Below are 27570 nucleotides of genomic sequence, written 5' to 3'. Positions count from 1 at the left end.
AGCAGAACAGCCGTTTAGCACCTAGGATCTGATTGAATATCCTGTAAAACTCTCTGTGAGAATTCATCACATCTTGGTAGTGCAAAACATGGTGAGCTTCTGTATGGTTAATACTTCTTAAACACTGAAAACTGCTCTTCTTTCAGACGCAAACTCAGCAAGCTGTAGATGCTTAAAACAGACTGGAAACAATGTAGTCCGTGTGAACACCATCGATCAGCCCGGCTCCATTGTTATGCACAAACCAACAAGGAATATCAACACCGTGCTCAGGATCTTTCTTGAAATCCCTCTGCCAGCCCCTGAAAGGCAAAACACAGTCATGGAACCATCCAAGCAGAAACTGTGCTTTGACAAGGTAATCTTTCTGAAGTCTTTGCTAAGCACTTAATTATTTTTTACCTTGTTACTGTCAGTTCATTGTTTTTAACAATCATTGTGGCATCTGGTTTCTTCGGATCGGATCCAGGATGAATTTCAAGTATGGTGAAGTCAATGGGGTGGAAAAACTGTCCTAAAAATAGAAGCCAAAATTACCACTTCAGGCATGTTGCACACATTAAACCAGAATCAAACCAAACAGAAAGCCCAAAACTTCTACATTCCCATGCAATTTTCCATGTCCCCTTAGGGCTGTCAATGAATAAGCAAACAGCCAGTTTCATATCAGGTTGAACTTATGCCTGTGATATTATCTGCTTTTTACAAATCAGAATCCAATGCATTTCATCTGGATGGAAGTTCCAGCTTCTGACTGCCCAGTAAAATTAGCCTTTTCTAGATACCCTTCAAGATATCCCCACATTTTGCCTTGTCTGCTCAGCTCTCACACTCCAAGTCTTCAGCTTTTCTTAATCATATAATGCATCTGTTTCTCTCTGAAGTTTTTGTGTGTGATTATGCTCAGAACAAGGCTGACAGCTAAGGAAATGTCACACTCCTGCCAAGGATTAGCTTTCACAAACTCCTGGCTGGGCTGGTGCAGGGTGCTGCTGGTGCTTTGAGTGCTATAATGAGCACAGGTTTTAGATACTTAGTGAGGTACAGAGGCAGATTCCAAGATGCTGGAAATAGCGATGGGATGTGTAAATCAGTGAAGCGTAACACGGTGTGCCTGTGTCACCTGGGCTTTTGCTATTTTCTTGCTACTGCAATTCCTACCATAGCAGAATGACTCCTGTGTGGAGAAGTCCTTTAGCCTGAGGAGACTGGAGTATAAACAACATCCCATCCTAATTCTGCTCTCTTCCTGTTTTGTTACAGCACTTCCCATGACACATGGGCCAAACGTGAACTGCGCCGGCTCACTCTCCTTGGGCCTCAAAGTGCATGCCAAGACTGAGTAAGCTTGCAGCAGTTCATTATTTTCCACAGTGAGTAAGCTTATTGACCCAAAAAGAGTGTTTGTTCCTCTTATCTGATTTTAGAAGTGAAAACTGCAAGGCAAGGGGAAGCAGCTGTTTTCTGTGTATGTTCCAACAGAGAATGCACTGGCAGAAAACAGGATTCAATGGGGTCAAAATCTCAATCCCTGAATTACTAACTTTGCTTCTACTAGAATAAAGACTGTTAGCTAAAATCTTAGATGACACGAGGCATCCTGTGATTTTACCATATCCTAGTGAATCAAAACATACCTTAACAATTTCTTTTCTCACAAGGATGCATAAATGAGGTTCAGCAAATATTGATTGACCAAACACATGTATTTTCTCAAAGAGCTTGTACTCAGGAGAAAGGTGATAAGATGAGAGATCAGCCAAGAGGCTGCAAGAACACTGTAGTAAGGGGGGGGGGGGAAATATCTGTAGGTGGCGTTATCTTTAGCTAGATAAAGAGGTTCCAAGATGCCAGTGAGGCAAATGGATGCTAGTGATTTCAGCAGCAGCAGCAGAATTTGAGAAGATAAGGCATAAAGCTTGAGCCCAGAATATTTGGTGCAAAATTGTAATGTGCCAATCAATGTCATCTCAGGTTCCTCTGCTAGCTCAGTTCAGGAAGTCTAAGTACAAAATTGTGTTTATGAATTATGTGGCTTCACAAGGAAAGACGAATGTGAAGACACTAAATTAATCCATACCTAATAATCCATGGGTCTGTGTAGACAGTTTATCACCTTCCAGTGTATACAGTCCCAAGAAGTCTTGGTGGAGAGGATGTTTCTTCCATACTTGATGCAAAACAATAACAAATGAGGCACTGCTGCCCATTTGGAGCATCAGATTTTTTTTTCTGTTAATTATTAAAGTTAAACTGTGGGGAAAAACAAACAATCAAACTTGATTTAGGGCATTTTGCTTCCCAGAGTTAAGAGCAAGAAGAAACCTGAGAAGCAGGAGCATGTCCAACAAACAAACATGACGATGCAGGGATCAGTGCTGGGCCCCATCCTCTTTAACACCTTCATTGATGATATGGATGAGGGGGTTGAGTCAGTCATCAGCAAGTTTGCAGATGACACCAAGTTGGGAACAGATGTTAGTCAGTTAGAGGGTGGAAAGGCTCTGCAGAGGGACCTCGACTGACTGGACACATGGGCAGAGTCCAATGGCATGGCATTCAACAAGTCCAAGTGCCAGGGGCTGCACTTTGGCCACGGCAACCCCATGCAGAGCTACAGGCTGGGGTCAGAGTGGCTGAGAGTTGCCAAACAGAGAGGGACCTGGGGGTGCTGATCGACAGTTGCCTAAACATGAGCCAGCAGTGTGCCCAGGTGGCCAAGAGGGCCAATGGCATCTTGGCCTGTATTAGGAATAGTGTGGCCAGCAGGAGCAGGGAGGTCATTGTGCCCCTGGACTCTGCATTGGTTAGGCCACACCTTGAGTCCTGTGTCCAGTTCTGGGCCCCTCAGTTTAAGAAGGACATCGAGACACTTGAACGTGTCCAGAGAAGGGCAACAAGGCTGGGGAGAGGCCTTGAGCACAGCCCTGTGAGGAGAGGCTGAGGGAGCTGGGGTTGTTTAGCCTGGAGAAGAGAAGGATCAGGGGTGACCTCATTGCCCTCTACAACTACCTGAAAGGTGGTTGTAGCCAGGAAGGGATTGGTCTCTTCTCCCAGGCAACCAGCACCAGAACAAGGGGACACAGTCTCAAGCTGTGCCAGGGGAAGTTTAGACTCGAGGTGAGGAAAAAGTTCTTCACTGAGCGAGTCATTCGTCATTGGAATGTGCTGCCCAGGGAGGTGGTGGAGTCACCGTCCCTGGAGGTGTTCAAGGGGAGATTGGACGTGGCACTTGGTGCCATGGTCTAGTTGTGAGGTCTGTTGGGACAGGTTGGACTTGATGATCCTTGGGGTCTCTTCCAACCTTGGTTATACTGTGAGACTGTGATACTGTGAAATTGTTCAGGACTTTTAAAACAGAAGGTTTGCTGGCTAGTTTGGTCCATGTGCACCTGTCTGTGTCCACATGCAGTCCAAGACTCATACCACATTACACTGTAAAAGGCTACCTAGCCTTTAACTTTGCAGCAAGAAACTCTGCCCTGTAACAGCACAATTAATCACAGAGGGGTTAGTGATATGTAGACGCAGCACCTCATGCTCAGTAATAAAAATGGTATTGATAAAACCATCACTGCCTTGCCCAGACACCAGCTGACAGCTTTTCCTTTATTTTTTTTGTCCCAGAAAAAACAACTCCTGAACTGTCTTGGTTAGTGCTAGGACAGAGAAGATTTGCTTCTGTTGCAGCAGGGATATGGACAGCATGGCTGTCACAGCGACAGCCTGCTGTACGGATAAGAGTTGTGCTCCAGTGCTGCTTCTGTTGCAGTGCCATGTTTTGAGAAGGTCATTTTGTTCCAAGTACACAAAGAAAATGTACATGAGGAGGAGCTACTGCCCATTCCTTCTCTAAACTTCCTTTTGCACAGGTACAACTGATTCTGTAATGGATAAATCATGAAAATGTCCCTGCTGACAGGGCAAAATGTACCTGTTCTGTAAATATCACTATTTCCATTCCTTAAAATGGAGATTGCTTACACCAGGCTATTATGTCCTTGTTTGAAAGACTCTGCCTAAAGTTACTCTTGAAGTATTTTGCAAGACACTGTTGCATTAAGCACAATACCAAATCTAGTTTTACCTCAGTCACAGGAACAGAAAATCAGGGAAAATTCCTCACTTAGTCCAAGCAGAGGAATTTATGAATTATCAGCAGTTACACAACATAGTAGGGAGCAGAATCCAGCAGGACTGAACCAGATTCTTTTGTATGTTCAGACTACAGATCGTAAAAGTATATTATTGATTAACACTAAAAAAAGAAGGACAGAAGATAATACAGGAGCCTGATACTCATTCTGTAAGCCTTACCCTTCCTGTTGCAAGGTGACTGAGTCAAGCCAGCTGAAACCTGTTTTTTCGTTGCCATTCTGAACTGTGATCTTCTCAGGAGTTACTGTCACTTTTAAATCCAGGTGCTTATTTGCAATGCCAAGTTTTCCAAAATACGTGGTTTGGACCTTTGCATCACTATTTGGTCTCTTATCACCAATGAGTTCCCCATTGACTGTGATGCCTAATATAAAAAGGAAACATTAAGTCTTCTTTTAAGAAGCCAAGAAGGCCAACGGCATCTTGGCCTGCATTAGGAATAGTGTGGCCAGCAGGAGCAGGGAGGTCATTGTGCCCCTGTACACTGCATTGGTTAGGCCACACCTTGAGTACTGTGTCCAGTTCTGGGCCCCTCAGTTTAGGAAGGACATCGAGACACTTGAACGTGTCCAGAGAAGGGCAACAAGGCTGGGGAGAGGCCTTGAGCACAAGCCCTATGAGGGGAGGCTGAGGGAGCTGGGGTTGTTTAGCCTGGAGAAGAGGAGGCTCAGGGGAGACCTTATTGCTCTCTACAACTGCCTGAAAGGTGGTTGTAGCCAGGAAGGGGTTGGTCTTTTCTCTCTAGCAACCAGCACCAGAACAAGAGGACACAGTCTCAAGCTGTGCCAGGGGAAGCTTAGGCTCGAGGTGAGGAGAAAGTTCTTCACTGAGAGAGTCATTCACCATCGGAATGTGCTGCCCGGGGAGGTGGTGGAGTCACCGTCCCTGGAGGTCCTCAAGAGGGGATTGGACGTGGCACTTGGTGCCATGGTCTAGTCATGAGGTTGGTGGAGACAGGTTGGACTTGATGATCTTTGAGGTCTCTTCCAGCCTTGGTGATACTGTGATACTGTGATAGCTAGGACCCGATCAATTGATGTCAAGAAGCATCGTGGAAGTTTAGCAACAACTCAAGGAAACAAAGGGAGCTGGGATTGTTTAGCCTGGAGAAGAGAAGGATCAGAGGCGACCTCATTGCCCTCTACAACTACCTGAAGGGTGGTTGTAGCCAGGTGGGGGTTGGTCTCTTCTCCCAGGCAACCAGCACCAGAACAAGGGGACACAGTCTCAAGTTGTGTCAGGGGAGGTTTAGACTCGAGGTGAGGAAAAAGTTCTTCACTGAGCGAGTCGTTCATCATTGGAATGGGCTGCCCAGGGAGGTGGTGGAGTCGCCGTCCCTGGAGGTGTTCAAGGGGAGATTGGACGTGACGCTTGGTGCTATGATCTAGTTGTGAGGTCTGTTGGAACAGGTTGGACTTGATGATCCTTGGGGTCTCTTCCAACCTTAGTTACTGTGATACTGTGACACTGTGAAATACGAGCTGAAAACCAGATCAGAACTACACGTGCACGTTTGTGCCAGTGGAGCTCTATGGGCTGTTCTGTAGATTTCCACAAAGAAAACTAGCCCTTTATTGAGAAAACTTTAATATTTCCTAGAGCACAAAGAGTCTGTGATGGCAGACTGTGTGACATCAGAGTCTTTACCAGGAATTCCATGGGATGGCAAACTAAGGATTATTTTATTGCTTGTAGTACTGTTCACTGAGACAAATCATGTCTTCCAACTCTCACAGTGAGTTTAAACTCTCACAAAGTTTTAACTCTCACAAAGTTTAAAAGTTTGTTTTGCTCCAGGAAGCAAAAACACAGTACTGGTAACCTATCATAGCTATAGGAACTCCTACTAACTTTGCTGGGGGGAAAAAAACAGTATAGAAGAGAGAAATAGCCTTTAAACATATGACATTTTGTTACAAGTGTCCTCATTTACAGGATTTTTTAAAAAGCCTTTAAAACTCACCTGTGACTGGGTCATTTATTAAATTTAACACAGCACCCGGGTTTTCATTGATGTTGAAGCAAATGGCATCTTTTTTGTGTGGCACTGATATAATGAAGTGAGGGTCTCCATCAACTGGAAAGGCAAATCACTGGTGTTGGTACAGTGACAGGATCAAAGCTCTGCATGAACATTTAACATTGAGGCAATGTAACTGCTGATGCTGGGGATCAACAGGCACTGGGTCCTTGCACAAGCTGTATGCCCATCTTAGTCCAGTCCATTCTCCAATGGAGTGGGGGGAGCAAAAATAATAGCTGCCACTGTCCCCCCAAAGTGAAGTATGTCCTTTTTCCTTTCATCCTTCTCAAGTACATGACATGTATCCTGTGTCTCTTGACCACTGCAAAATTTGGCACATAGATTGTAGGTTCAGGACGGCTACATCTGAGTGCTCACCTCTGAGGTCCGTGAAAGTACTACGGAGGGTTCATCTGAACAGGGAATATGCAGCTACCAATAGAAAGCCCAGCAGTGGGAAGGAGAAAATGCCCATGTATCATCTCAGTGACTTGTTCTTCAAAAAACATTTAGGGATGTTTAAAGTAAATTCAAATACTAGCCCTTTGGAAACAAAAATTGTCTGCTTTTGTGGGAGCGGATTAGCTAAAAGCCTCTTAAGAATTGTGTCATTTAGTCTTAAATATTCTCTTCTGGCACACTACTCAAGCTACTCACCACTAGTATACCATGTGGGGACTGCTGAATATAGGTGAGATACTTGTGGAACTGCTGAGAACAAATAAAAAATGTTAGAAAAACTCACAGCCAAGTGGAATATTTACACAACATCTGTACAGTACATGTGTCAGGAAGGTAATATGTTAGGTAAGCTGCTAACTCCATCCTAGTTTTCAAAGCATATGGTCCAGGGGATGACAGTTTGTGCCCCTTCTGAATAAAGTAAGGTTCCAGTACAAAGACAAATTTCATTTGTAGTTTAAATTGACAGTTTCTACAAGGCCCAAGCAATGTATCTGTAGGACACAAATGTCTCAGACTTAAGGATTAAGCTATTAGCAAGGAAATGCAACATCATCCATTGAAAACTTCTGAAGTTTTGACATTTGGGTTTTTTTCCAGAATGAAAATAATACCAGGCTGGAGAGCTGGGCAGAGAAGAACCTCTTGAAGTTCAAGAATTGCAAGTTTAGAGTCCTGCAGCTGGAGAGGAATTACCCTTTGCACCAGTGCAGGTGAGGGGTTAACCTGCTGGAAAGCAGTTCCCCAAAGAAGGACCTGGGAGTCCTGCTGGACATCAAGTTCACCATGAGTCAACAGTGTGCTTTTGTGGCCAAGAAGGTCAATGGCCTTCTGTGGGGCATGAAAAAGAATGTGGCCAGCAGGTCAGGGGACATTCTCCTCTCTCTCTACTCTGCCCTAGCTGAGGCCACATCTGGACTACTGAGTCTGGTTCTGGGCTCCACAGTTCGAGACTGATAAGGAACTACTGGAGAGAGTCCAAGAGAGGGCTACAAAGATAATGAGGGGACTGGAGCACCTCTCTGAGGAGGAAATACTGAGAGACCTGGGGCTGTTTAGCCTGGAGAAGAGAAGATTGAGAAGGGATCTCCTCAATGTTTATAAATATCTAAGGCATGGGACTGGGCTCTTTTCAGCAGTTCCCAGTGATAGGACAAGAGGCAATGGGCACAAACTGGAACACAGGAAATTCTACCTAAACATAAGAAAAAAAATTATTTGAGGGTGCCAGAGCACTAGAACAGGCTGCCCAGAGAGGTTGTGGAATATCCTTTTCTGGAGACTTTGAAAACCTGCCTGGATGTGTTCCTGGGCAACCTGCTCTGGGTGAATCTGTAGGAGGGTTGGAGGTCTCTTCCAACCCTCGCCATCCTGTGATTCTGTGAATTTAAATCTTTTCAATAAAGACTGAGAAAACTAGACAGAGATAGAGAGGGAAAGGCTGAGATTAATCTCCAGAGCATTTCCAGGATTGCCCAATGAGCAACTGAAGGGTCAGTTGCTGTCTCTCTTGAATAAAGCAGTTTCTATTTATATAAGCAACTGAACGTATTAATTTAGCCAGAGATCTGACATGGCAGTCCCTTGTTTTATATAATTCCAAGGGAGAAATGAATTCAAGTCCATCCAGTTTTGAGGAGAAAATGGTGGTTTGATGAACTGGCATTTACTCCATAATAGCTATTTTTAGCTGTAACTTTTAAATCTGGTACCGTTCAACTTTATGTATGTTTTCAGCACTGAGCAACGTTTTAGCTGTGAGCAGAAATTGGTGGTATTTGTTAAAATACAGCTGTAAACCCAGAAAAGACAGTTCCTATCTCTCCAGTAATTTCAGTTGTCTGAATCAATTTCCTTTGACAGATGCTGCTTCATTCAGAAGCTTAAACTCTAATGACTTACCCTGAAAAGCTGTGACAGCCTGCGCTGTGAACAAAACAAAATGTTGGTTTAGAGGCTAGAGAGAATAAAACCCCCAATCTTTTCCACTTCCCTCCTTCTACCAAAACCAATTCCAAAATCTTGTAAACATGTATAAATTTCTAAACATTTTTAAAAGAAAAAAACCTATTTAGTCTTGCAACAAAGCAAAGGTCATGAACAGGTAGAAAGCACACCCTGCTTTTCAGGGAAAACGGCCCTTCTCCAAAGGCATGGGGTTTGCTCTGTAAGGGGCCGGGACAACCTGCTCTTCCCTGATTCCTCCATGCCACCTTGTTCTAAACTGTACTGCTAGGAAGTCAGCAGTATTTACCCACCTGCTTCAGTATTTTACCAGACTTCTTTCTACATCTGAAGCTATAGAGGGGTGTCTGAGGACAGGGCTTTGTGCTGAAGAAGCAGCAGTCACAGCATCAACAAAGACATCTCTGTATGAGAGTCTGCTACACACAGCTATCTGTGAGTCAACAGTGCAAGCCTGGAAAGCAGCTTAGTTGTGCTGGGCCTGAATTTTGGGATGGTGGGATGATGCAGTTACCAGACACAGGAGGTATTTACAAGCATTTTCAAGCTGAAATGTTTTTAATCTTTTTATAACACAATTTTGCTTCATTAACCAAGAATTTTATGAAAATACTGCATTCTAGATCAAGTAAGTGATGCAGGAACTCCACCTCTAACAGTTAAAGCTATTAAGCAAATTTAATAAGGAATGTGCTTACCTTCAGCTGTTGCCATGGGCAGGTAAGGAGTGAAAGGAAGGAAAAAGAAAATTAGTGTTTCAGTTTATGATTAAACAGGAAGGATCCTGTTCAAACATGAACAGGTTTGAATGTTTTTTCTTAGACTGACAGTTCAACCAGGTACATTCAGTATTTCAATATCCATGTCTTCCCAATGACACAACTCAGTATTTTTATATCAAACACACACAGAGGAAGTAAAAAGCTGTTATGTGGGGTAGCAAAACTGCAATGAGATATGCATATGACAAGGGCACTATTAGTAATTCTTTTAGTGTTATGCCATTTCCACACTGCAAATTGTTCCATATTGGTTCTGCTCTCGTGTGGTTTTTAAGGCACTTTTGCATCATTCTATTAACACTGACTGGATGATTCAGTGATCCTCTTTGTGAATTTAGACTTTAGAGTGTGTAAAAAAGTATTTTCTTCTCTTATAAAGCAATAGTGATTTGAGTATTGTCTCCTTTCACTGCTCTAAATCTTCTACATACATAGAGGATTTTCTTGGAAACAGGTTCAGAAAAGAATCTTTGTGCTTTAAGTGCCTAGAAAGGGAAAGCAAAGAGCTGAAGATGACTCTGAATGGACATCACTTCTGCCAGATGCTTGGGTAAGTTTTTATATCTTATTGAGTATGGCTGTAAACTTTGAAGTAGTTATTCTGTATAGGGACTTGAATGTTACATTAAACATGAAGTGCTTTTACCTCAGCATCCCATTATGATAGTTATGGGGAAAAAAGGCAAAAATTTTATCAGCAGAATGCTTGAAGAATTATTCAGAAGTGAAGGGCACTTAATGCAGAAAAATGTTACTATATTTGCCCCTAAGCTGAAGTAGATAAATAAGAGGGATGTGAACTAAACTGAATATAGCTGAATTATTATATTAGAAATGCTTCTTGGGTTTTATTTCTTTTTGGATGTAATATTTTATGTATTTAGCTTAAAAGACACTTATTTTGAGTTTATAGTGTTTTGCCTGTATGATTTAGTAATGAAGGATGGTTTGTTGGAAATGAGCTTTACAGTAGAAAGTGATTTTGCATAAACCATACACACAAAAGGCTGGAAAGTAGATTTTTCAGATGTGTGTTTAAAGCCTTTTCTTTAGGGGAACATCAAAGGAACACTTCTAAAATACAATCAATTTGTGAAAATGTTGATACCTTCAATGGGTTTATCTGCAAGTCCATCTTGATTGTCAAGGTCTTCTGGCTTTGTTACCACCATGGATGTCAGTGGTGTTACAAACTTGTATTTTAGAGAGAGATCCAGGGCTTCAGCTGTAAGATTCTCTTTTTCTTCTCCTGTAGCTGCAGTACTGAATACAGGTAGAGATTCCCAGCATTAATAAATGCTGGACTACTCAGTGAACTCTGGATTAAATATTTTAAGTGAAGTCTTTTCCTTTTAGATAATTTATCAATAAGGACTATTTGTTACAATCTAAGAGCACGTCTGAGTCTACTTACTATCCAAGCAAAAGGCAAAACTGTGCTTTATTTTTGCAATAATTCTAAACTGTTTAATTTTCAACCTGACCCAGGAATAGTGAGACTGAGGAGGAGAGCAGGTTGGGGCATTTTCCTCATTTTTATGCTTTCCCATTGGCACCTTAGCGCTTCGCGCCCTCGAAGTTGCACCAGTGAGGAGGCTTAATGGGTTCACAGCTAAGATGTTATTCCAGATATAATTTACCGCTTCTCCAGGAGTTGCTCAATGGTGAGATAAGCCCAGAGCCTTTCAATGTAGTCTCCAAATATGTATTCCTGTTCTTGGAAAGCTTTAGCTGTTTCCTCAGCATCTTGTTGTGTAGTATATGACAGAGCATCATTAGCCTGTTAGGAATAAGGAAACTACACTGTATCATGAGTAGTCAGGGACTTCCAGAACCTCCCAAAATCAACACCTTCATGTCTGAAAACCTTATTAAACTGGAAACCAGTCTAACCCTACACAGCACTTGCCCAGGAAAATGTCAGTGTAGTATCAAGATCTGTGTTCCATTGCTTCTTAGTAGTGTACACTACAGGACATCATGCAGTTCCCAAATTCATATGGCAGTTTTGTTCATTAGGATTTGGCTACTCAGGATTTAAAGAACTTTGCTTCTGATGCCAATTTCACATGGGAACACAGTCAAGCAGATATGCTTAATAATACATTATTAGTATTTGAAATACACCTAATTTCACATAATATGCTGAATACACTACAGTGTATGGGGCATAATAAGCACTGTATATGACACATGTGTTTCTTGAATATCAGGGGCAAATATTTGTACAGAATCCAGATCTAGAGAGGCATGTAGATCAACTTGGTTTATAGTAGAAGTAAACATCCACTTTAATAGGCAGGCTTTTCAACTATTCAGGTGTCTTCTCTATCAGTTTTTCTTCACTGAATGAAGACTAGCAGTGGTGAACACTGAATGTTTGGCTCCTGAAAGAACCAGGTAGCGTATTTAGAGACTAAACTTTAATAAGGAAAAAAAAAATATATATAAAAAAGAAGAAAAAAAGAAACCTTTTATTAGAGCTTTTATTCAGTCACATTGCACCAAGTTGTTCCAGACTGACCCTAGTGTACGTGACTGAGTTAGGCAACTAACTCGCAGTTTTAAAAGCGGTGACTTTGGCACATTTATTTTCCTCACATATGCAGTAACATATCCTGGCACTGAGGTAAAGAAATACTAGTAACATTTTAAGTATTGGCAGCTCTGAACATTCAGATTTTTTTGCATGTCTTCTTGAAGGGAAAGAAATCCATACTTACGCCTTCACCGGTCACATCTACGGTCAAACTGTTTTGGTGGCTGTCTATGAAGCGCCCAGCCACCACAATCTCAGACCCATCATAGAAATGCTTAAAACTGTTTTCAGTCAGGTCTGATATTTCATTTTCTGGGTAGTTTAGCACCACATCTGTGAGAATGGGATTTGACACCTCGTCGTAAAACCCCTATGGGATAAAACACAAAACAAAACAAAGGGAAAACATTTAACTATCATTGTTTCTTTAATTCTCAGGCAGACCAGTACTCAGAAACATCCTGCTATTTGGTGCACACCAAAGTGTCCTTTAGAACCATGATGTGTGTCACCTTACACCAAGTTTTGAACCCTCTTCCATAGCCCACAGTACCCCCCTCTTACTGTCCTTCCACTTTCTGTTTATGTAAGGGAACAAGAAAATTAAATGCAACTTATATTCTGATTACAGCAGCCTCTTGAGTATCTCAGTAGCAGATTACACTTGGGGACTTTGATTACTTCAAAATAAGAACATCTGTACAGTTATCTGAACTAATGTCTCTCTAAACTAATTTAAGTGGTGATTACTGTACCTGAAGCTGCAAAGCTGCATCAGAGTCAGGATAAATCCGCCGGGCCAATCCTTTATTCTCCAGCGCCATCTTCTCCAAGAAGTTGTAGTCAACACCATAGCCAAACCCAAGATTGTATAAGGCATATTTTCCTTCAATGGCTTTTTTCACATGTGCCTGAATGTCCTCAGTATTAGATACACCTGTATGAAACCAGAAGTTTGAGTAGATAAAACAATCACAAAATGAAACGTAGCCAGTGGTGTTTAGACTTCTTAGGAGGGGTTATCAAAACCTTGTTTCAGTAGTGTGATGCTGCTATAGCAAAACTTAAATTCAAAGATGGAGGCCAATTTTAACTAAGTATTTTTTGGTTAGTTAATTCACTGTCTTTATTATTCCATCCAACACAAACTTACCTACGTTTGGCTGGCCATCTGTTAGCATGATAATTATAGAAGCGCTTCTCTTGGGCACGATGTTTCCTTCATGAGCAGCATTCAGCATATCAATTCCCCTCATTATACCACCATGTAAATTTGTCACTGCAAGGTAGATACAAAAATGTGGGTTCAACACTGATAATCAAAATAAAGGTCCATTTTTCACTGCAAGCTGATCAGATCTCCTAATAGTATGAAAAGGAGAGATCTGGGTTTGCAAGCAAGGGGATGCTTAAATAGAAAAGTATAAAGAAAAATAGGTGTCACATACTGAGCACATTTCAACTTTAGGAGTCTCTCATCAGTAATTACAAAAAGACAAAAAAAAAAAGGGAAAAAAAAGAACAGCCACAGCAAACTCCTGGCCAAGCTGTCAGCCCATGGCTTGGATGGGAGCACACTGCGATGGGTTAGGAACTGGCTGGAGGGCCGAGCCCAGAGAGTGGTGGTGAATGGTGCCACATCCAGCTGGCAGCCAGTCACCAGTGGTGTGCCCCAGGGATCAGTGCTGGGCCCCATGCTCTTTAACATCTTTATTGATGATCTGGATGAGGGCATTGAGTCCATCATCAGTAAATTTGCAGATGACACCAAGCTGGGGGCAGGAGTTGATCTGCTGGAGGGTGGAGAGGCTCTGCAGAGGGACCTCGACAGGCTGGACAGATGGGCAGAGTCCAAGGGCAGGAGATTGAACACATCCAAGTGCCAGGTTCTGCACATTGGCCACAACAACCCCATGCAGAGCTACAGGCTGGGGTCAGAGTGGCTGGAGAGCAGTCAGGTGGAGAGGGACCTGGAGGTGCTGGTTGATGGTAGGCTGAATATGAGCCTGCAGTGTGCCCAGGCAGCCAAGAGGGCCAATGGCATCCTGGTCTGCATCAGGAACAGTGTGGCCAGCAGGAGCAGGGAGGTGATTCTGCCCCTGTACACTGCGCTGGTTAGGCCGCACCTCGAGTCCTGTGTCCAGTTCTGGGCCCCTCAGTTTAGGAAGGAGGTTGACTTGCTGGAGCGTGTGCAGAGAAGGGCACCAAAGTTGGTGAGGGGTTTGGAGCACAGCCCTATGAGGAGAGGCTGAGGGAGCTGGGATTGCTTAGCCTGGAGAAAAGGAGACTCAGGGGTGACCTTATTGCTCTCTACAACTACCTTAAGGGAGGTTGTAGACAGGCAGAGGTTGGTCTCTTCTCCCAGTCAACCAGCACCAGAACAAGAGGACACAGTATCAGGCTGCGCCAGGGAAGGTTTAGGCTGGAGGTTAGGAGGAAGTTCTATACAGAGAGAGTGATTGTCCATTGGAATGGGCTGCCCAAGGAGGTGATGGAGTTGCCATCACTTGATAGGGTGCTTGGTTGCATGGTTTAGTGGTGTTGGATGATAGGTTGGACACGATGATCTTGAGGGTCTCTTCCAACCTGGTTTATTCTATTCTATTCTAGTCTAGTCTATTTTGTTCAGAGACTGAATTGTTAACTTACACAATAACCTACTAGCAAGTCCAGTAAAGTACTTACTGCCTTCAGTGTCAATGCCCCGAACAAACTTCCTTGCTTCATCCAAATTCTCTGGAGTGGCCTTGACTAATGCTTCTTTCCAGGTTTGTACATTACTACCAAACAGTATGAAATTGAAGAAGTCATCTTCTTTAATGTCATCTAAGATTTTTAGGAGTGCTTCTCTTGTCTACAAGACAAAGATTTAAATCTATGGATGAAAGAGTGCTTGTAAATTGTACATGATTAACCTCCCAGCATTTGGGGAGTTTTAACTTTTATATACAGTACATTGTGCAAAAATTCTGAGCTTGCTCTGTCCTTGCCAGTCCCTGTGTCTATTTCAGAGTGCCTCTAGTGAAGTCAGCCCGTTGCAATTACATCTGGTAAATCTTTGTAGCAGGGAGGAAAGTCAGGTCTCATGTCATGGATCACTGCTTACACTGAAGTAAGCTGGCATGGCAAATTGAAAGTGATGGGAAAGAGGCAGCTACAGCTTGGTGGAGAAGCTCACATGCAAGCAAGAGTGGATATTTTGATGCAGCACCAAAACTTGAAAATTATGAGCATTACCTTAGAATGGGGAGTCCTAACTATAAGAACAGCTGTTGCTTCCCAGAGGAGACAAAATGAACAACACAGATAATGCACTTATTACTGTATGCACAATTTCATTTTGGAACTGTCCAGACACCTGACAGTTGATATTGAGAGTTTTGAACTAATAACACCTATAAGTAAGTAAATGCTGTCTAAATGTATAGAATTTTGTCCTGCAGTAATGCTTCAAACTAGTAACTGAGCACTAGAGAGGTTACAACATAAACCCACTGGGTGTATCTTAAGTATCACATATGTACTGTAAGTCACCATATCCCTTCCATCACAGCAGAGGCTCTTTCATTGAGACTCTATAGCAATTAATAACATACCTGTTCTATTTCTCTTCCAGACATTGAGCCACTAATATCTATTACAAAAATAACATTCTTGGGCAACTTTGGAAGATTTGTTGGTGCAAAGAAGTGTACAAAGTAGCCATTGACAATCTGAAAAACAAAATGTAATAAAACCTCACAAAATCAGGTTTGTGCATTATAAAAGTAAAATGGGTGAAGAAGAAATTACTTTCATTTAATGTCTAGTCCCTGAGCAGACCAATGGACTTTAATGGCCCTGACCAGTCTCCTCTTTGTTCAGGGGCCCATTTAAGACTGGACCTTTAGTCCCTGCCTGAGTTAAACTGTAAGAATACCTGTTCTCAGCTGTGTCACAGCCATACCTGTTCCTGTCCTCCAGCGATTTGGATCTTACCCTGCAGACTGTTTTCCCACCTTGACCTCAGGCTGCCTCACCATCACAACTTGCCTGATGGCCTGGGCTCTCAGTTGAATTTGACTGCCATTCTGAGTCTGCCTTGCTCAGAGTGGGGGAGTGGGCTCATGGCTGGAAATGCCCCTCTGCTGTCAACTGTGTTGTCGCATGCACTGCCCTGTGCTTTAGCAAACAGCTGGCCCTCACTGCTCCCTGACCTTTACTGTGCAAGCTAAGCTGTTCAACAGTTCAAAATTTCCAGCTGTCAGAATTCACCTGCAAATTATTTGGAGTTGTTCTCTTCACATCATACTTTACAGTAAAATCTCCATCCAAGACAGATTGTGAGCAATTTGCACAGGTTCGCTGCTGATCAAGAGTTGGCTTGAAAGAGATATGCCCCTGAAAAGAAAAGCTGCATTAGATCTGAAACTTAACAGCTGAACATTTTCTACAGAACACAAAGAAGTTTGTGCTTTTGTAAAACTAGTATGATTATAGTCACAGACATTAGAATGACCTGTTTTGTCAGGTTAGGTATTACAGAATCACAGAATTGTCAGAGTTGGAAGGGACCTCAAAGATCATCCAGTTCCAAATCCCCTGCCATGGGCAGGCACACCTCACACTAGGTCAGGTTGCTCAGAGCCACATCCAGCCTGGCCTTAAAAACCTCCAGGGACTGGGCTTCCACCACCTCCCTGGGTAACCTATTCCAATGTCTCACCACCCTCATGGTGAAGGACATTTTCGTAACATCCAATCTGAATCTACCCACTTCTCGTTTTGCTCCATTCCCTCTAGTCCTATCACTATCTGACATCCTAAACAGTCGCTCCCCAGCTTTCTTGTAGGCCCCCTTAAGATACTGGAAGGGCACAAAAAGGTCTCCTCAGAGCCTTCTCTTCTCCAGACTGTATTTATGTATTTGTAGATGGGTGTGATACCTGGAGGCTGCTATTTAGAGAGAGCTTCATACCTTTACTGCTCCATCTTCCTTGGCTCAGCCCTCCACTGTGAATGACACCTTTGATAAGGCTGTTAAGCAGACTGGGTCTTAGGAAATCTCCCACATGAGGATACAACTTGCAGTAGTCCTATTGGTATCCAGGTTTAAAACTACTGCTGTGAGACAAGGCCTACTAATTTGGGTACAATACCATGCTCACAGCTACATGGCTTCTGATCTGCATGGTGATGGACTTCAACCTGCTGCTTTGGAATTCACAGCTCATTTGCACAGACAAGGCTTTACTGCTTTTGTTTCTATCCCTTTGCTGCCACTTCCTCTGCTAGCACTGACATTACCCTTTCAGAATTATAACCACAATAAATTATGAAATGCAGTTATCACTGTACCTTTTTCCCTGAAAAAGTCTTTTTGATGATATTTTGTAGATCATTAGTGATGAACGTTCCTTCTGCTTCCAGCTCAGTGATACCCTGAGGCTCAAAGATATCTACTTCAATCTGAAATATTAATTGAGAATTCATCATTATCGATTACCCCACAATGTATCAACTTAGCCATCTATGGGAGGATCAGCAGGCAACTAGAGATGTGGAAGAGGGATTTTTGTAAAAGCAGAAGTTTACTTTTGTAACTCATAATGGCAGGCTAAGCCTTTTTTATACAGGGAAGTTAAAAAACAAAGCTAGACAAACAGGAACCTTAATGGAAATATAACTTGTCTGAAAGCTCAATACTGGGGTTCTGTAAAATGCCAATAAATACTCAAGTCCTTCAAAAATATAACCCAGCCATCAGCTGTGAGTTGTGCCCAACTTTGCCCTATATTTCAGAATGCCTTCTATCATAGTGTGTTGAAACAAATGCTGCATAAGCTCTTAGAGATGCTGAGTTTTGTAATGACTTTTACAAAGCTTTTTTTGGGCATGCAAAGGTGAAAAATAGTGCCTTGGAGCTTGGTTTTAGCAAGGCATGTGATGTGGCTTCACAGTGGTGTGAGGAAGGTGTAGTTTATACTATAAAGGCATTTTAAAATGTATTAGTGTTCCATTTTACCCCAAGGCATAGCAGTGGCTTTTTCAGGTTTCTGTGCAGCATTTCTTTTGGAGGCTTATAGCTGAGCCCATTTGTCAGGCTTACAAACAGAAACCTGCCCTAAAGCATCTGGTGTGGGCTCCTCATGTGAGTCATTAGGAATATTGTCAAGGGCCTTCAGCTCACCTGGAATGAGCATGGCACTCCACTTTCAACAGATGTACAGAATTTCATCACCTCTGAAGTTACAGTCCCATTTGATACGGTTTGCCACTTACCTCAAAGTTTTTGACAAGCTGCTTTGGTTTTACTTTGATGAACATCTCATATTTTCCAAAGCGTCGCTTCAGCAGCTCCTCATAGGTGAGCTCAAAAGTGACTTTACTGGCTGCTGCAACATTGACTGAGACAGTGAATTTTTCTGTCTTTCTTCCTGAAGCTCTGTATTTAAGTGGTTAAGGAAAAAAACAAAACTCTTTATAATCTTTCACAATATTTATTGTTTGGAGTTTTGGAGTAGCATGTTCAAAAAGGAGTGAAACAAAGACAGGAACTTCGATCTACTGCTAAAGTCATGCTCAAACTGCAGAATTTATTCAGGTTTCCCAGTGAGCCTAATCCCAGGAACAGTGAAAATCAGAAATGTGCAGAAATAGTCTTTCCATAATTGCAGATGCTGCCTGTTCAGTCAGAATTTTTATCTCCTTGTTATAATTTACACTACAATAACTCTAACTCAGCGATTGTTCTTTGGCCCTGTAAAAAACAAACGTCAGAAATATGCCAGAACCAAGCATTTCCAACCTCACAGTTTGCTATGGGATGATGATGTGGAAGCCACACAAAACATCACTCTTACTTGACAAGACCAGCAGTCTGTCCTTTTGAAACAGCTTTCTCATACTGTTTTTTAGCAACTTCTTTTTCCTTTATAGTTCCAGGATAAGTGACACCATCAATCGTCCTGCAGATGAAAAAGCCCTAGTTTAGCTGAATAGTTTGCACTGCTATATGAAAAGTTACTATAGGCAATTATCTGCATATTGACTGGTTTGCTTAAAAAACACTTTCAGAACTCTGATATTGTCAAGATTTCAGCACTGTCACTGCAATTAGTCATCTCAGGGAATTTAGCTGGAGTGAAGAGCTCCGTATTCAGTATCTCATAGAGAATTTAAATCCATTTTTACTTTGAAAACTAATTAGATCAGACCTGGGCTGATAAGAACTCTACTTACACCTACCACATTCCTACACTTCGGCAGCTTACCATCTCCTCTAACAACAAGAAAGCTCTCTCGCCGAGACTCATCTGTCTACAACGGAACACTTCATCCTTGGACTCCTTAACACTATTAAACAGTCATTTCTCATGGGATATTCATCTCATCCTACATTAAAAGTTCTGGCATGCATTAAGAGCAGTTATGCCTAAAAGCTACTGTTTCTTTTCACTGAAAATAAACCAGGCATAATGTGATGAGCAGAGATGGACCTCATAATGATGTGAGAATTGCATATTACTGCAACTAAAGGTACCAAAACCTAAAGGTACTGCAACTTAGGGTAAAAGAATACTTCTACTTCCTGCCTTTTATTCAAATATGATATTTAAATTAAGAGATAAATGAAGCTGTAATGACATCAGGGAAATTGAGTAATGGAACTTTTCAGGTTTGATAACACCAGAGTAAGTGGTGTTTCTGAAAAGGACAATGAATTTCCAGAGATCTCCCATTCCCTAAGGTCCATGATGATGAATAGAAATAATTGAAAATGAGTCATCTTTTCTAGAGATGTACCAATGTTTGCCTTTCTCCAAGCACTGTGCATGTTAAGAGCATCAGAACATTACCCAGGAGGCATTCAGAAATCTATCAAATTGCAAAGTAAGAAAGAACATTTGGGTTCGGCTTCTCTCAGCTGCATTTGCACAATTTTCAGTCCTCTCTAACAATACTGCTAAGATTACACACATGCTGAAGTTGGTAATGAAGGCTGTCTTAGGGAGTTCAACATCAAAGAAGACTTCTTTGTGTGTGTTTCCACGATTGACAGCTCTACTGGTGATGACATTGTGAGCGAATCGGGAAGTGATTTTACTATCAATTTTCATGCTATAGGTTTCGATCCCATTGACAACCTGTAGATTGAAAAATGGAGAAGAGAAGACAAAGAGCTAGCTGTTAACACTGATGCCTGTGTTAATCAGCCATAATGATCTTCTTAAAAAGAAACCACGGCAGGACATTCTTCTACTCCAAAGCAGAAGAGGAAAGACATCGTAACAACTGGAGCACAGCTGTGTTCCTGGGCTATCTATCCCTCTGCCAGCATGAGGCTGTCCCAGGAGTTACAACTACAGCCTCTTTAAGAAAATCCTACTTCAGGTCTTTTCTCTGCTGATATTGTGCCTTTCGTTTATGGTTAGTCAGAGAGCACAACTTAGTGCTGCCTCACTGTCTTAGTGACTGTAATTATTAGCTGAGCAGATGACTCCTATAGCAGGGATTTAAGTGTCTTGTTTATAAATAGACCTAAACAGTTCCAGATGGCTCCAAATTCCAGTCTATGTTACTCTCAATTTCCTCACAACTGGGGCTCTCCTTCTTCTTTAAACAAGGAAATGGGTAGGGCAATACTTACTTTGTTTGAATGCTCTGGTATAAGGTTGCTGGAAACAATACGAAAGCATAGGCAAGAACAGATGTGACTCCTTAGGCAGCTCTGCAATCAGTCTGCTTCTTGCAGTAAAATCGACACTGGAAAGACCCCTGGAGTTTTTTATGGTGGGTCTGATCTGTGGCTGGTTGATTAAGAAGGTCCCCAAACAATCAAAACACTTAACCATTGCTAAAGTGGAGTACAGGTGCCAACTGAAACCAGCCCCAGAGATGATTCTTGTTCCCCTTACAAATAACTACATCATAAACCAAAAATATAACCAAAACAGAATGAATGTCTGTTAGAGATACAGAGGTGACTTCAAACAACTTTGCTATTTATTCTAACACAGTGAAGTTAAAAATTACTTGATCATTCTCTTTCCTTGTCCAGGGGTCTCCATCAGCGCTTGGAAAGGAACTGCGGTTAATCTTACTGCTTAAAACAAGCAACTCTGGGCTACTCCCCACATCACACACATCGCCCACATCATACACACTCAGAAACAGCCATTTGCTCAGTCTGAACTCACAGAAACATGTTGTGAACAGAGCAAGAATATTCTTGTCACTAGAAATCTTGGTCAGGAGCCTGGACAAAACCAAGCCTTACTCACCAACTCATTATCAGCATTTCTTTTCTGTAAAGAGAAAAACAAGGGAACAAATCATGACTAAGTCAGGAAAGCTGCATTTAGAAAGAAATCACTTAGCACTTATGGAGCTGTCATCTGCTTCCAGGTCAAAAGCAGTTGTCCAGGAGAAGGAAGGCTTGAGAGAGGGCCCCATTAGTAAACTTGAGGAAAGACCAAGCAAGGCATCTGACACAGGCACAATTGTTTTGCTTATAGCATTTCCCATTTTGGTGACCTTTTTGGTTTTCATTTGCTGTTAGTGCACCTTGAACATTGTGGGTTTGAAAAGTCAAACTTTGAACATTGCTGCTTTTGTATTTTGCTCAAGTAACACAAGAGGTTAGCTTCTTTCAGCTGAATAAAAGAAAATAATGGACAGCCTCAGAGATCAGGAGAGTGACAGAACAAGAGGCTTGAATGCTCAGTGCCATTTATATTTAAATGTCATTGAGACTAAAGAACAGACCAAAATCTGCTTAATACAGATTCTTTGAGCACAGGCTGGCTGTATGGTGACATCAAAGTACAAGCAGAATGTGTTGTCCTGAGGATGACATATTTTTCCTGGGATTTCCTGGTTCTGGGTCCTTTAGTGTACATTTTAATTTTTCAAACTAATTTTCCTTTAGAATAGAATAGAATAGAATAGAATAGAACAGAATAGAATAGAGTAAACCAGGTTGGAAGAGACCTTCAAGATCATTGCGTCCAACCCATCATCCATGGCACCAAGCACCTTATCAAGTCTCTTGCTAAACAGCTCCAATGATGGCAACTCCACCACCTGCCCAGGCAGCACATTCCAATGGGCAATCACTCTCTATACGAAGAATTTCTTCCTAACGTCCAGTCTAAACCTCCCCTGGTGCAGCTTGAGACTGTGTCCTCTTGTTCTGGTGCTGGTTGCCTGGTAGAAGAGACCAACCCCTGCCTGTCTACAACCTCCCTTCAGGTAGTTGTAGAGAGGAATAAGGTCTCCCCTGAGCCTCCTCTTCTCCAGGCTAAGCAACCCCAGCTCTCTCAGCCTGTCCTCATAGGACTTATGTTCCAAACCCCTCCCCAGCTTTGTTGCCCTTCTCTGGACACATTCCAGCAACTCAACATCTTTCCTAAACTGAGGGGCCCAGAACTGGACACAGTACTCCAGGTGTGGCCTAACCAGTGCAGTGTACAGGGGCAGAATGACTTTGCTGCTCCTGGTGGCCACACTGTTCCTGATGCAGGCCAGGAAAAGCAAAAAGAGATTTGTATTGAAGCATAAAACTCCCAATTCAACCATTTTATTCCAGTTATGCACACATCCAAACTACCAAGCAGATATATCCTTACCCTCTTTTAAATTTTACTCCTAAACTTTTCCTGTTTCACCCCAAAAGCCTCTCATTCTGATGTGAATAGGTAAGATGATAAGGCAGCAGGCTTACAAAGGGGAGAGGTGGTCACTATGAAAGGCTGCACAGACGGGAAAGAAAAACTGTTAGAACTGGGTTGGGTTTTTGCATATTTGCTCCTAGAGTACATGTACATATCAGAAGCTCTACAAAAGCACCACGTAGTCTCTTCTGAGAGAGAACAGGCTTGGAGCTGTTTACTGAATCATGTTAAAAGAACAACTTGTGTAACTCAGTTCCTGTAAGCTCAGCTAAAAAGCCCTTATCTCTTTTGGCTCCAAGGGCCTCCTGGGTCACATTCTGTGCATGTTTACCTGCTCGCCTAAAGAGAGGGATGAAGACACAATAAAGTATCAGGTCAAACACCCATCTCAGCAACTTTTAAGGCTTTTATTACCTTTCACAGGTTGAAGTTTTAGGGGTTGGAAATTGAGACATACAAGGGTTGGGTTTGTTTTGTTTTTCCAGTTTTGCTTATTCTGGGTGTGTGGTTTTTTTCAAGACACTATACTCAGTCTATAGGAATGTAAGATTCCAGTGGGGAGGCTTCTCAACTTCTGTAAGAGTCTGGCCAAAAGGTCTGCGTATGTTTCTCTAGGTTCCTCTGTTAAACTTGCCATACAGATGCTTTCTGTGTGTACACCTCCAGTTTCACAAACCTATGTGGGCTTTTTTCTTAATGCCCATATAGAGTGTTCACCAATTGAAATGTGTCCTTTACAAAACTGAAAATACCTTTTCTACACCTGTGTTGTCACTAAAGCTAATCATTTCCTCTTCCAAAACACAAACTGAGGTATGGACCCTAGGAAATGCAAAAAACTGGAAGTCGCTGCTGTCTCAGCTTGTTTGGCACAAACTTTTCCTTGAAGTGAAATTACAAGGAGTTTAGGATTTAAAAAATAAAACTATAAAAGATCACAGAATCACAGAAACACCAAGGTTGGAAGAGACCTCAAAGATCATCAGGTCCAACCTGTCACCACAGACCTCATGACTAAACCATGGCATCAAGTGCCACATCCAATCCCCTCTTGAACACCTCCAGGGATGGTGACTCCACCACCTCCCTGGGCAGCCCATTCCAATGGCTAATGACTCTCTCAGTGAAGAACTTTCTCCTCACCTCGAGCCTAAACTTCCCCTGGTGCAACCTGACACTGTGTCTTCTTGTTCTGGTGCTGGTTGCCTGGGAGAAGACACCAACCCCCTCCTGGCTACAGCCACCCTTCAGGTAGTTGTACACCTGGTGTGTTCTTTAGTTGCAAATTCAACAATTCTGACTATCTCAGATACTTTACCTGCATTTAATTGTTACAGAGTTGCTGTTGTGCATGATCTCTATCAGGATGCTGAGTTCTGCAGTAGTTTTGAAAGACTTCTGAATACGTAAGTATTTGGAGTTATACTCTGACATTCTCATTGAAAAAGAAAATGCAGAAAAATCTCTCAATGAGAGGTATTTGTCACTTTCTCCTCAGGCTGATCTTCACAGCGAAGATACTCAAAGCCAGCTGGACATTGTCCTGGGTTATGTGCTTTAGCTGACCCTGATTTGCACAGCAACAGATTAGGTGACTCTGTGGTTTATTATTTTTTTTGTTGTTCTTAATGATTCACTTGGATTTAGCTAGAGACCATGCTAACATCCAGGTAATTTTAAGTTGTGTGGCAGAAAGCAATAAGAGTGCCATTAAAGAATATGTAATTCTATGCCAAATTGAGATTTTTATATCCTTTACCTTTTGTAATCACAGTTACTTGATAAAATGCCTCTATAGTATTTCCACATATTTGCCACTTGCACCCACTATTAGAAATTTCTTTTTCAGCTGCAGAGCTGTTACAAATCCTGCTTTTCTTTAATACCATTTTGCTGTGGCAAAAGCAAAGGACAGAAGTGGAAAAAAAAAATCTATAGAAGTTGGAAAGCAAAAGCAGAGGAAAAAAACTAATTTGAATTTCCAAGGGAAAAAACAAACAAACAGGGAGGGGAAAGGGGGATCCCATTGCAGTAGTTGCTGAAGGAAGCTCTGATTTTACAGCTTGGGTAACTAAAACACAACATGACTAAAAGATGCAGCAAAGCCTGTACAGTGACCTCTGAGAATTCACAACACCAAACAGAGTATTTGCATATATCCCAAAGTACTACATAAGAAAACCAAGGTATTGTTTGCAGATCTACAGCAGCATCAAAGATTTCATCATCCCAAGCGATGTGAATTGGCTGTCACAGAAAAAAAAAGGCCAGAATACAGCTAAGCTATGAAAACTTAACTTCCTCATGAGCTACATGTAGGAGTCTCGCTGCTGCCCAAACCAGGGCCATAAAAAGAAGGCTGTATTATTGTCACCTGTATTTCCAATGAGTAGTTCTAAGGGTAGTTTTTAATCTAGGAAAAAACTTCCCCACCTTTAGTAGCTGCATGTGTAGGAAGAAGGTGTACAGGGATCCTTGATTTGGATTTTTGTTCAATTTTCAGCAGAATTGGGTCTGCCAATTGTGTTTACCTGACTATAGCTTTAAAGGCAGCTTTGACAGCCTGAAGGTCACCAGCAAGCCATGCTTCATCACTTCCTGCTGGCACACTACTTGCTCAAAGGAGCTAAGACAGCGATGGGGACTAAGACCTTCACACTACCTAGCAATCTCCTCCATTTCAATCAAATTACATTTGCATAAAGTATGTAACAAAATTGGGAGAATCATCTGACCTTTCTATAGTGTTCTGAATGTACAGATAGGGCACTGCACAGAACCTTGGCTATTTTCCACTAGGAAAGGCTTTAAGCATTGCAAGACATACAGAGAACAACAGGTAGTATGGTAATCAGGAGGGAAAAGCTCTATTACAGCTGGGCCACTTAATGATTAAATAATAAGAATCCATGGCATCTCCAGTTTGCAGCAATAAATGCCAAGCTGATTTTTTTAAAGTTAGATATGTTATTATCTTGATTTTCAAAGAAAAAGTCTTGGAAAGACTATAACCTCTTCAACAAAAATTGAGTGTAAATTGTTCTGTCCTGTTCTACCCACGAGCCTACAAAGCTCCCTAAAGAGATCTCCCCCCTGTAACTTTCCATAGTGTGTAAGTACCGAGAGGAGAAAATAATTTGAGGTGAGGAGTAATGGCTGGCAATTTAACTGAAGAAAATGAGGCAGAACATCAGGAAGCATTGCCTTACTCAGAGATCCAGTCAAAACCAGAACAGCCACTTTGTGGTACAGGTGTGCATTCTGTGTCATGCTAACATGCAAATCTTTTGAGAAGAACCCTACCACGGCATTTGGATAATGGACTCATTTCTCTGAATGCCCTGCTGTATCTCTGTTTTCTGCTTCTTGGACATTTTGCATTGCTCTGCAGGTGCTGAAGTCAGTTCCCTGGCAGCACTGATTGTTTAACACATAAGATGATAAAAGATTGCTAAAACATTTTACCATTATGTGGTGATGACAGAGAAAACAGAGAAAAGTGATGCTTTTAAAAAAAAATAAATAGGAGAGCTTCTTTAGAGCTGGTTCAAAACTGAGGCTGATTAGAGGTAAATTGATCTGAGTCCCAAGGCTGATCTTGTGTAACAGAGAACACAAAGCTCCTGGTGGTAGCGCTCTCTGTACTCACCGACAAATGGTAAGAAGTTAATCTATGAAGAATGGAAGCCCCATCCATGTTTGATTACTTACCTTGATGTTTCTGACATGTGTTATCAAAAAGTCTGACGATGCAAAGGCAGGAATCAATAATAAAATATAAAGCAGCAGATGGCTTTCCATTTTGGAAAAAAAGTAAGGCTCCAATCTGAATGATATGCAGAAATATATAATGCTTTGTTTACCAAGTGTTAATAAGTAGCCCACTGTAAAAAGTGGGATTAAACATTAGGCATTCAGGAAATATCAAATACTGGATTCTGAATTTGCATCATCTGCAGAACACTATTACAGAATCTACAGAATATTTCACCCTTGACTCTTCTATGTAACATCTGCAAAAAGAAATTCAATGGCCATTTTCTGTATAGGCAACTGAGACAGATCTCTGCTCTAGACTCCTCTTTTCCAGGTGAAAACGATCATCTATCTAATACCTTCCTGTCCATGGCTGTCTATGGCTCAAACTTCCTGCAGCTGTAACAGCTTGCAGTCTCTTAAACCCATTTATGCTTCTCACCAAGAACACACAGTCTCAAACTGCGCCAGGGGAAGTTTAGGCTCAGGGTGAGGAGAAAGTTCTTCACAGGGAGAGTTGTTAGCCTTTGGAATGTGCTGCCCAGGGAGGCGGTGGAGTCGCCGTCCCTGGAGGTGTTCAAGAGGGGATTGGATTTGGCACTTGGTGCCATGGTCTTGTAGTCACGAGGTCTGTGGTGACAGGTTGGGCTTGATGATCTTTGATGCCTTTTCCAACCTTGTTGATTCTAGGATTTTATGATTCTACCTTCTGTAATCCTACACATCACTCAGGTACTTGTTAAGGTATCATTATTTGACACACGTCCTGACTAGTCCAGAATCAATGTGTTGCACACTTTCCTATTCATCCTTGTGGCTGAAACCCAGGTCCATGCTCCCAAGATCTCACACCTTGCACAATCAGTACCCATCCAACCTGCTGCTTGCAAGCCCCATTTTGTGAATCCTGACAGCATTAGTTCTTTCCAACTGGCTTCATCGCCTCCGTTGCATGAAAGCACAGACTTTGAGGACTGGGGGTTACATGCTTAGTGATGATGACATATTCAGTTTTAGAGAATTTGGGATATTTTCTGGTTTTCTTGCAGTCAGCCTTTGGAGACGTGCAGCCGTGTGAGGGCCAAACAACAGGTCCACAGATCTTTTTAAACCGGTTGGGAGCTTTTTAAACCAATTCTCCATCCTGTCTAGAGGTGGCTCAAGGGCTCTGTAGAGCAGCTGTGTTTTGCCAGGCCACCCTGCCAGCCTGGTGCAGGGCAGGATGCTGAG

At 42.1% G+C, this 27570-nt stretch overlaps 1 protein-coding gene across 1 annotated transcript; it reads right to left on the bottom strand.

The window, feature by feature from the left end:
• Positions 1-140: 140 nt before the first annotated feature.
• Positions 141-26411, bottom strand: LOC104300401 (inter-alpha-trypsin inhibitor heavy chain H3). Its single transcript, XM_054167319.1, has 22 exons — positions 26296-26411; positions 21193-21216; positions 19889-20055; positions 18772-18876; positions 18191-18353; positions 17267-17377; positions 16184-16309; positions 15526-15642; positions 14615-14783; positions 13083-13208; positions 12685-12866; positions 12114-12299; positions 11031-11170; positions 10499-10653; positions 9307-9312; positions 8546-8569; positions 6839-6892; positions 6122-6235; positions 4318-4522; positions 2081-2253; positions 403-514; positions 141-302 (listed from the first exon to the last, which is right to left on the bottom strand). Exons 1-22 carry the CDS (start codon positions 26383-26385, stop codon positions 173-175), a joined length of 2679 nt encoding a protein of 892 aa, XP_054023294.1. The 5' UTR covers positions 26386-26411; the 3' UTR covers positions 141-172.
• Between the last annotated feature and the right edge of the window lie 1159 nt (positions 26412-27570).

This window comes from Dryobates pubescens, chromosome 1 (assembly GCF_014839835.1).
Source record: "Dryobates pubescens isolate bDryPub1 chromosome 1, bDryPub1.pri, whole genome shotgun sequence".
Classification (NCBI taxonomy): Eukaryota; Metazoa; Chordata; class Aves; order Piciformes; family Picidae; genus Dryobates; species Dryobates pubescens.
Note: the sequence above shows the minus strand (reverse complement) of the source record. Positions and strands in the feature narration are given on the sequence as shown.

Excerpts from the sequence above, each read along its gene's own strand:
- LOC104300401 (XM_054167319.1), bottom strand. The coding sequence starts at position 26,385 with ATGGAAAGCCATCTGCTGCTTTATATTTTATTATTGATTCCTGCCTTT. Across the intron at positions 10,654-11,030 it reads GAGCAACTCCTGGAGAAGCG|TACTGCAGCTACAGGAGAAG; the intron begins GTAAATTATATC and ends ACCTGTATTCAG. Across the intron at positions 6,893-8,545 it reads GGCTGTCACAGCTTTTCAGG|CAGTTCCACAAGTATCTCAC; the intron begins GTAAGTCATTAG and ends ATTTGTTCTCAG.